Here is a 10,948-nt window from a genome sequence, read left to right as displayed (position 1 = left end):
GAACAAGGGACAGCCGCAAACTGACTGACCACAGAAGGGAGCAAGGGGCAAGCATGATGAACAAGAATTAATAAAATTATTATTGCCATTTGGAAAAGGAGAGCACATAACAGAATATATCGCTTAATTGATCACCATCTATCATTGATCAGAAGTCCGGGAATATGGCATATATCTAGTGATAGCAGAATGGCGGTTTGGGAGATTAAATGGTGTAGGGTGGGGGCTTAGGTAAACCTTTGACAAGGCCACAAAGCAAAGCATTGTCAGGAATGTTGTATTCATCCCTAAGAGAGCGTGCAGGAGAAAGAACACTTGCATAAAGTTGTTGGCCGAGGTATGTCCTCTCCCACATCTCAGACCTGATGTTCCACATTCCAGCATTGTCGAAAGTCAATAGGATTGCTGCCCATGATTTGGGGAACACCTGAACGGTGGTTCTACTCACTGCATCCAGAAGATTGTAATTCTTCCTCTTCTCAGGAGTCCATGTGCCAGGCTCCACGCTGTTGTCAATGTATATACGTTTTAGTAAATAAGACATGCAATCTTATATCTATTGAATCAAATTAAAAAAAAAAAAAAGAATTAATACTTACGCTACTACGAAGAAAGAATATCCATCCAAGTGCCAAGATTGTATGCTCTTCTCAGGGTTCTCAAAGATGATCTCCACGAAGTTACGGAATGTCATGTTGAGAACATTGGGCTGTGAGACGATTTTGCCAATTTTAGCTGGTGGATTATCCTGAATTGTATCATACTTGAAGACCTTGTTTGCAACGCCAAAATACTCGGCAAGCTTGAGCGGGGTCTCTGGTTCAACATGGGAAACACTGTTGATGGCATAACGAAGCTTGCCGCCGGTCGTGCTGGCTGAGTTTACGAGCTTGATAGTCCGGGTGATATTGATCGATCCATAATGGTAAGAACCTTGAGGATTGGGCCTGGCAGCACTGGCTGTGAGATTCCAGCGAAAGGAACGGAATTGATTGAGAGACCAAGCCCATCCAACAGGTGCCTTGGGGAGCACAGGTGATGCTTGTCCTTTGCCATTGGTGTACCGAACTATGCCCTTGCCAACGAGGACTGTCTTCAGGAATCTGGTGGAAGCCACCATGTAGTAATCCTTGGGAGCCTGGTTAGCAGTGACAAGCACGCTAAAGCACTGCCCGACATGCACATCAAGGGATTCATATATATTCTGCACCACATGGGAGCCCTCCATCTCCACAAGCTTCATTGTGTGACCTTGAATCCTAAAGTTAATGGATGTCTTGAGCCCAGCGTTGCAGATCCTATACTTGTATGTCTTTCCAGGCTTCATTGTAAAGAGAGGCTTATCCTTGCCATTACCCTTGGCAGTTTTGCCATTAATGAGGACGCCTTCTGGCCTACCAATAGAAACTCCACTATCCAAGGATTTCCTAAGACTTGTATGGCTCTTTGTGTACCAGTCATTAACAATGACGGTGTAGTCATCCTCAGGATCGGGATAAGGGACAGGAATTAACAAACGGCTATTGATGTGAAGGCCACCAAAGCCTCCAGCTGCTCTGTGCATGGCTGTGCTTGGGTAGTAGATGAAGCTGCCAATTTGGTCCTTGACTTGGAAATGATAGGTGTGGTTGGTTCCAGGGGGGATGGGGCAGTTGGTTCCGAGCACTCCTTCCTGCCATGAGTTCTTTCTCTGTTGGACACCACTCCTATACCAAAAAGATTTGAGAGTTAAAACAAAGCAACTAGTAAACATTATTTTTATTAATTCCTTTGCTTTTTTTACAAATTGATTAAGCTTTAATCTTATAAATCAAGAAACAGGTGATGGAAAAGAAAAGAAGTAAAAAAGAGATACCATGTCAAAAGGAATGGCTCATCAATGTTATTGAAGACATTGATAACGACATTGTTGTTGCTGGTAGAGTTGATGACAGGTCCAGGAAATTGATTGTTGATGAGAATGACTTGCTGGGGAACTCCCAAAGGAGAAAGGGTACCATAGGTAACGTTCCATGTGAAAAACAAGTAAGGGTCTTCGCCATGGACCTGTAGTAATGACCCAGCAGAGAGACATAAAAATAGCATCAGCATCACCCCAGCCATCTTTCCCCCCCACCTTTTAATTTTTCTGTTAAAAGAAGTGAAATCAACCCTTGCCCACCCCCTATAGAATTAAGAATGTGCTTTACCAGTCTCTAATGGAAGAAGAAGAAGAAGTTATTTCTCTTCTTCTACCCTTTTGCATGGGGTATCCGTAGCCTCCCCTTTTATACCAAATATATTCTCCTCCATGCCATAACAAAAACCACTAAGTTTCCCGCATCATCCGCTTACACCTATGCCAATTAATTACCACACAAAAATGAAAGGAAAATACTAACTTCTGTTTTCCTATTCTTACCACCACTTTGACCGCCTATGAATCCTCGTTTTCTTTCTTCTTTCTTTTACCAAACTTATTAAGAAAGGATTCAATTGAATAACAAGGCAGCAACTAGATCCAGGCTTTATTGTGGAATTTGAATCCACTAGTACATGGCCTATAATAATAATAATAATTCAAAGAGTACCCATTAGAAAGGATAGCTAAGAAAACGAGCAACAACTGCTAGTTGAAGCCTTAAAACCCATGCATGCATGCCTCCAGTTCCACATTGTGACTTACTTTTCAAGTTCCCATATTAAGAATACAAACCCATGCGCGCGCAGAGATATATATATATATGGACTGTCTAGCTGCCATGGTATTTTAATTCATTTTCTTATATTTAAAATTAACAAAATTAATGATTATATTAATTAATAAATTTTCAAAAAATGAATATCTAGATTTAAGGTATTGTTCTTATCTATTTATCAAATTCATAAAGTATATGTGACAATTATTCACTGTCAAACTGTAAAATACTCATGATACTTGTAACTGTGGTGTGTATACCAAATTTAGATAAAAATATCTCTAAATTTTCAATAACTAATTCTATTTTTTATTGAATAATTAATAATTAATAAAATTTTAAGAAATTCCTTATAATTATTAATTATTACAAGAAATGTTTAGAAAAACAAAAATACTTTTTCTCCACATGTTTCTTTTTCTTATTTTAATGCATATAATTGGTGGTAAATTTACAAATTTAAGAGTATCGAATATATATATATATAATTATTTATCAATTAATATAATTATATTTATTAATATAAGAATATCTTTTCACATATATGCCACTAAAAAAAATAAAATGATAAATTGTATTTCATATTTATAAAAAAAAAGTAATACGAGTGCGAAATATTGCATTTCATGTAAATAAAATTAAAGAATTTCTTAGGCATTGTTTTTTTTTCTAGAAAAATATTCTTTGTACAACTCAATGGGCTTGTATATAAAACTTTAAACAACCCAATGTGCCTGTATATATTTAACTTAGGATTGATGGACTGAAAATCAACATGGTGGTCTAATAAAATAAAAAAAATATTATATTATACAAAACTTTTAAAATTTTTATAGACTTTTTTTTTAAAATGCATTTCTTACCAATACAAGAGGATAAAAACAACTCCATGTAAAAATAAGCTGAAATACTTATCTTTTAGGACCACTTCATATGAAGATGAGCTAGCGTCCACCTCCTGTTATGGGGAAGAACACCCCAAGACTTTTATAAAAGAGAAAACCCAAGCAAGAGGAAGATAGAAGTTAGTTCCAAGAATTATAAAAAGCAGAATTTCATCTCTTAAGTTTATTTTTTTATAACTTTTAGAAAGATTTTTTTTATTTTTATTTTTGTTTTAAAACCAAACACTGTATCTCAAGTGTATATCTTTTCTTGTAACAATAATAATCAAGAATTTAAAACCTCTGTAAGTTTTTAATAATAAAGCTTTTAGTTGTAAATTATAAAGCTTCCATCATGATAATATTTTGGAGATTTTTCTATAAAAATACTCAAATTGGGAAAAAACCAATTTAGGTATTTGGAGAAATTATTTTAATTGTGTTTTGAGAATTTTCTTGAGAAAGGAATTTTTTTCTCAGGATTTGAAATAATGCTAAGTTCACAAGTTGTGAGCTCAGGTTGTTTAGTAAATGTATTCAACCCATGTTTAAACTTGTTGCTGTTTTAGGGATGAGAAAGAGGCACTGGTTTGAGCACCTTCATCTTTTTTCACTGCTTCAATCCATGAGGTTATTAGTTGAAAAGATGAGATAGGTTTTATGTTTGGAATTTTATTTAGAGTTTTATTTGGATTTTCTGGTTCAATTTGAACCATTGTTCCTTAATTTTTTTCAAACCATTTATCTATCTTACAAAAATTCTCGAGTTAGAAAATTTAGAATTGAACTTATATCGCCTTTGATAAATTCTATTTCAGAATCAAATAGTGAAAGAATAGCATGCAATATGGTAAAAGTCTATTTTGATATAATATTTTGAACATCCTTTTTGTAAAAAATTTTAATAGATTTACAATCAATACGAAGTAAAAATATTAATTTGAGCAAATCACTTTGAAAATTTTAGATGTACATGACAATGCTCAAGATTTTTTTATTATAATGGAATAATTTTTTTGATAATCATTCTAATATGCATAAATGAATTGGATGATACACTCATGTCCATTTTGTATCTCAAGTATCAATTTTTACTATTTTTATTAGAGTAGGGTCCGCTAAGTGAAGGCAAAAGATTTCTAAGACTAAGGTTTTAATTCTTTAAACTGTTTTAGTATGCTTATCTATCCAGATTACTAAATATTTTTAAGCCTATCATGCAAAAATTTAGCTAAGAGGTTTATACTAAGACATAAATTTATCACATAATTTAAAATTCCTAGAAATATTTGCAACTGTTGTTTATCTAGGATTTTATTAAGAAATTTGTTTGCAAACTCCAAGACCTTTCTATTAGAGTTATCATTCTCGTGTGATGTGATGTCTTAAAAATCTTAATTTTTTTTCTGTAACAGGACCACTTTAGCTTTGGATACCACTAAGTTATTTTTCTGGTTATAACGAAGAAGGTTTTCAAGTATTTAAAGTGTTGTACTATAGCCTCTGAAAATACTAAAACATCGTCTATATATCAAGTTGGGTAAAACTTACCAGTTCTCCATATGTCAAGTTGTTACAGTCAATCTTGTGGGTTCCAAATGTTCTTTTTTAATTCTATTTCTGACCGTTTCAACTAGAAGGATCAAGAGTCCTGCTACGAACTTCTTTTTTTTCGAAAAGTTTGGATCCTCCCTGAGCATGATTCTAGTTAGGAAGGTAGTCTTATACCAAATCACTTAGTTATTTTATATCTTAAGTTGGATAATAATTCTACATTTTTATCCTTAAGATGCGAAGAGTCTCGAATGAAGTAGAAAGAGATGGTGTACATCAGGGTTTTTACGGTATCCTGGATAACCTATCCAAGTTCATCTAGGATTAGATTACCTGATTCATCTATTTGGACTGCATTCAAGGTGCCTAGGTGTTATCTAGGGATCAAATGGTAATCCACCAACCCTTGAGTTGTCTTGAAAAATCTAAAATAAGGAGTTCAACGATAGCTTTATCACCAGCTTTATTTTGGATTCTATAGGCATTTGCTGCCATAGTCATCTACTAAAGGAGTCCTAAGACTTTCTATCTTTCTATCTAGGTTCCATTCATATAGAGTTGTCGTATTAAATTTAGTTTAATACAAGACGAGATTTATTTTCTAACCATATATCTATCGGTTATATTTAATTGTTTTACCGAGTTATTTTATTTATAAAAGGTTTGTCCACTTAGAAAGCTGCTTTATTAGAATCATGAGAAGTAGAATCTATTTTTTCCAAGACATTAATTCTACTTTAATTTTTTTTATTATTATGTTGTGTCAAGAACAACCGGGCCAATAGAATATGACTCTATCATTTCCAATTGATCCTTAATGGCTTTGATAAGGTCGGATTTTCCTGATTAGATATCCTTTTGACTTTGTTTGAAAATTTTATATGGTTTAAAGACAAAACTCTTTAGTTTTTTTTTATTTGTTTGTTTAATTATGTAAAGATCTTGTACACATTGCTCTATCCTGTTGATATATTCTCCTATGTTATGCAAATGAACATTTGTGCAATTATTTTATAAAATATTATTTTTATAATTTACATTTGTATCTTAGTTTAAAGTTTTATATGGTGAAGCTTCTACAGTTTAGTTTAAATAGAGTATTTTTATCTGCTTAACAGAAGGATGAACATATTCTAATTTTCCCTCATTTGTTTTCCAATCTACAGTTTTAGGTCTTGTGAGAGGATTCAAAGTTTAAAAGGGTATGAAATTTTATTTTTTGAAGCATGCATTTCAAACCAATCAAAGATTAAAATATGTGCTTTGTTTTATAGGACAAAATCAAAAAATTCTTTTAAAATTTTCAGATCTTGTGTTTATAAAATGCTTAAAGAAGCATAATTTTTTTCTCTGTTTTCTTTAGAATAGAAATCATTATGTGAATACTTTTTATCTATATCAAATTCTTTTCCTGATATGGTTATTTGGTCTGGGAGGTTCAGAAGGTTCTTCTTTCTTAAGTTCTATTGCTCTTGAGATCTATTTATCTCGAAGGATTATATCTCTTCTTTTATAGATCTACGGATTACAATGTTAGACTTTATAAGGTTTATTTTAAAAGAAGAGTTTCTCTTTTTCTAGACTGAACCTTTTTTAGTTGCGAAGGCTTATAATGGATTTTATATATTAAGGCCACTCAAATTGATCCTTCTAATATTTTATAATTGTAGGTTTTAATTTGCAATATCAAAGATTGCAGAATACTTTTATTATTTAAAAATATTATTATGTTCGGATAATATACAAATCATATTGGTCCACTACAAAGGCACACTCTACTAAACTAAGTAGACAGTCTTGAAAATTTATGAACCTATCATCTCTAAGAACTCCTAAGATGGACGTATTTAAACCTTCTTTTATTAAAAGTTTAATTTCAACTTGAGCCAATCCTATGTGAATATTTTAAAGTTTTTATCCCTATAGGTATGTAAAGCCTTTGCATAGAAAAATTTTATTGTTTCAAAAGATTTTGAAAGCTGAATATCTCTTTCTTTAATTTTAATAGTAAAACAGTTTTAAAATGATTAAGTTTTGAGCTTCTATAAATTTTTTCTTTATCGACTTTTGGGATTTTCCAATCATCGATTTTTTTTTCAAGGTTTTCAGTTATATATTCTTCATAATTTACAATTTTATTCTAGTAGAAGAGTTTCAAAAATAAGTATACCTACAAAATAATTGATTTATAATTTTATAAGGCCACTTATTATATAAATTAATTATCAACACAAAAGAATAAAAGTAAATCTAAACACTCTATACTAATATTTTGAGAGAATAATATTGATAAAGTAAAGTAACCAAACAATAAATAAATATCCAATGCTAATGCTTTATGATTTAAAACTACATGATAAAAATAGTATTTAGCTTAGCCAATAACTTAGTAATCCTCTTGTTTTAATCTTAAGCATAAATCTAATGAATGAGATATTGATGTTCCTGTTTTTTTAATTACTCAAGCTAATGATGCAACTAAAGCTTCTTCTACTAATATAGATTAAAGTAAAAATAGTGTTTTTAATACAATTAACTTAAATATTTTCATAATAGCTACTATTATTAAATTGATATGATGGTCAAATAATAATAATAAATGAAACTCATAAAGATATGAAGACAAAAAATCATTCATTAAATAAAAAGATAACAAGGTTCATACATAAGTAAAAAAAAAGTTAAACTAAACACTTAAAAAAACTAGTCTATCATATTTAACTCAATGATCATGGTTATTAAATAAAAAGACAAAAATAAAAGTAAAAGTAAAAGCTCCCTTAATCCAGAATTCTTCAAATAAGAAGATGATTGGTCATCAATTTCCACTTCTTAAAAAGCTTTCTAGATCTTAAAAGAATTATGAAAACTAAAGCTAAATTGTTTAATGAATAATAGTAGAAAATTATAGAGACAAGAATGATGGACAGATACAGATGAGAGATGTAATAGAGAGCAGATAGGAGAGACTTCTCCCATCTCCTTTAGAACTAGGTTTGTTGATATATATAGAGAGAAGCGTCCTTCACAATGATAAGTCTCCTTAAAAATAAATATATCCAAGATAAATTTATCTAATAGATAAGACTATAGATATTCTTATCTCCATCAAATATTATTTCATAATAACTCTAATATAAATCCTAATAATTATACAAAATGACTAAATTGTTCCTTAAGTAAATAGTAGAGTTGTGTTAGCATAGCAAATAGTGAGTCCTTAATTTAGGCAGTGAAAAATATGTTGACTTAGGAAAGCTCAAATATTTCTTAAGTCTAGAAATAGCTAGATCAAGGGAGGGTATTGCTCTTTCTTAGAGAAAGTATTTTCGAGTTATTACAGGAATTTGGGTTATTTGCTAAAGCCTTCTAGGATCCCTATTGTTGTTAATCATCATCTAAGTCATCAAGATGACTCATTGCTTGACAATCCATTTGAGTATAAAACATTAAAAGGCAAGTTAATGTATTTAAGAATGACTAGGTCAGACACATTGGATATTGTGCGTGTGCTTACTAAATTTATGGACAGTCCAGCAAATGTGCATTTGACAGTAGCTATGTACGTACTTAGGTATTTAATTATTATTATTGTGATGATGATGATGATGCTCCTAAACGAGGGATGTTTTTCTTAGCTAATTCATAAATTCAATTGAAAGCCTATACCGATAGTGGATATGGATATTTAAGGGGATTAGAAAGTCTATTACAAGTTACAAAATACTATGTCAAGAAGTTTTGCAGAGGCAAGGTAAAGGGTTATGGCCATGTAGCTAGAGAAGTGGGTTTTGCTCAATTACTTGTTAAAAGATCTCAAGCTTCCTAATAAACAATCGATTGTGACAACATCTCAGCTCTCCACATTATAGAAGGTTTATGTTTCATAAAAGAACAAAATATATTGTGATGGGTTATCAGTATATAAGGGAGAAGATCTTTACATGTGAACTAGAAATTGTCCATGTGAAAACTAGTAACAGATTGCAAATGTCTTTACTAAAGTGCCACATCCAAGACAATTTAGCTACTTGATTGACAAGATGAATACGTATTATATAAATGCTCGTCTTGAAGGAGAGTGTCAAGATATATCTGAAGTTACATTGCAGTAGAGCACAAAAGAAATTAGCTAGTATATTTCATTTAGAATCAAGTCAAAGTCTGTTATATAATAGCCAAATAGATTGTTGCCTTTGCTGAATTGGCAATGGTTAGTTAAGGTGATTAGTTAGTTTTCTCTTTTTAGTTTTTGTATATACATAGAGCTAATTAATCAATAACAAATTTTACATAATTCATGCAATTACTCTCATTTTCATAATATAAGCACTATTTATTAATAGAGAAAAAAAGAATTAACATAAGATAGTAATCTCATAATCAAGTTCATTCAGTGATGGGATGAGAAGGGATTGACCTGATTTCTACAGAGCCTTTCGTATGCGTATAATTTATATGATATACTTTTTAACCAGAGATATGATTAGTACATATTTGTTGTTAGTGTCATAAAAAATGAAGTATTTTTTTTGAATGGGTCATTATGAATCTCATATTTTTTTTAGTTTCTCACTCTCCGGAGATTTAGCAATACAAAAAGTAGAGTTTATACGAGAATCTTATACTAGTGTGATCTTTGAGGACATTTCCAGTTGCAGCCATACAAGTGAGGAATTGTCCACATTGCACTTTCGAGAGTGAGATTTAGCGATTTAGCGACACAAAAGGTAGAGCTTATACGAGAATCTTATACTAGTGTGATGTTTGAGGACATTTCCAGCTGCAGCCATACAAGTGAAGAATTGTCCACATTGCACTTTAGAAACCCCAATACCTTACAGAATGAACTCTTCTTTTCTCTCTTGTAGATTTGTGTCTTCTAATTGAATCAGCTGCAATAGTTGGATAATTATATCATGTATCTGTCTACATTTAGTATCATGGACCAACACAAAGAAAAAGCAAAAAGCAAAATATATATATATATATATATATATATATATGTCACGTGAGTTCTTAAGAAGAGTAGAGTGGAGACTACACTTCTTAGCATAAATAAAGGAAGAGAGATTACGTTTAAGTCACTTTTCTTTTCTTTTTGCCTTTTATATTTATTTGTAATACTTGCAATTGGAATAGTTTTTTTTTTTAATATTTAAGAAATAATAAAAATTATATTAAATTTTTCAAAAGAGAATTACAAGTTGAGTTTTTTTATTGTTATATTTTTTAATTAAAATTATATTAATTGCTCTGAAAAAACTATATTAATAGTTGGATTTTTATATTTGTTTAATTTTTCTAATAATTATTTTAGTATCATAAATATCAATAGAAAATATAAAAGAATTAATTTATATTTTTCATAAAGTATTTCAATATAATTTTTATTTACAAATTTAAACATTTTATAGGTGATTTGTAATTAATTCTATTAGGGTATTTTAGTCAATTCAAAAATTCACTCTTTTAAATATATTATAGATTTTTATTTTTTATTTTTATTACTACGCTCTTTCAAATAATTTTTATATTTACAATTATTATTTTTTATAAAGGTGTTACAATTGAAAAATCTTATACTATTTAATCATTCATTTTATATTATTATCATATAATGGAGACTTTCCTTATAATTAGCATGCATAACATTTTAAGATTTATTCCTTTTAGTTTATTTTCTTATTTCAATTCTTTTAGTGGTGTAAGAGCTGCATGTGAATTGTATTCATATTATTTCGAAAAAAGTACAAAAAAGTGCTCTGTGGTTTAGTGTTTTCGCACTTAAGGGGATTGTAGTTTTTTTCGTGACAAAAAAGTACCATGTGA

General features: G+C 30.5%; 1 protein-coding gene across 1 annotated transcript; it reads right to left on the bottom strand.

Annotated features, from left to right (window-relative positions):
• Positions 1–57: 57 nt before the first annotated feature.
• On the bottom strand, positions 58–2,240 carry LOC8282140 (L-ascorbate oxidase homolog). The gene is made up of 3 exons (XM_002523336.4): positions 1,856–2,240; positions 600–1,706; positions 58–506 (listed from the first exon to the last, which is right to left on the bottom strand). Exons 1-3 carry the CDS (start codon positions 2,101–2,103, stop codon positions 206–208), a joined length of 1,656 nt encoding a protein of 551 aa, XP_002523382.2. The 5' UTR covers positions 2,104–2,240; the 3' UTR covers positions 58–205.
• Between the last annotated feature and the right edge of the window lie 8,708 nt (positions 2,241–10,948).

This window comes from Ricinus communis, chromosome 9 (genome assembly GCF_019578655.1).
Source record: "Ricinus communis isolate WT05 ecotype wild-type chromosome 9, ASM1957865v1, whole genome shotgun sequence".
NCBI classification, from domain to species: Eukaryota; Viridiplantae; Streptophyta; class Magnoliopsida; order Malpighiales; family Euphorbiaceae; genus Ricinus; species Ricinus communis.
This window is presented reverse-complemented; position numbering and strand designations above follow the sequence as displayed.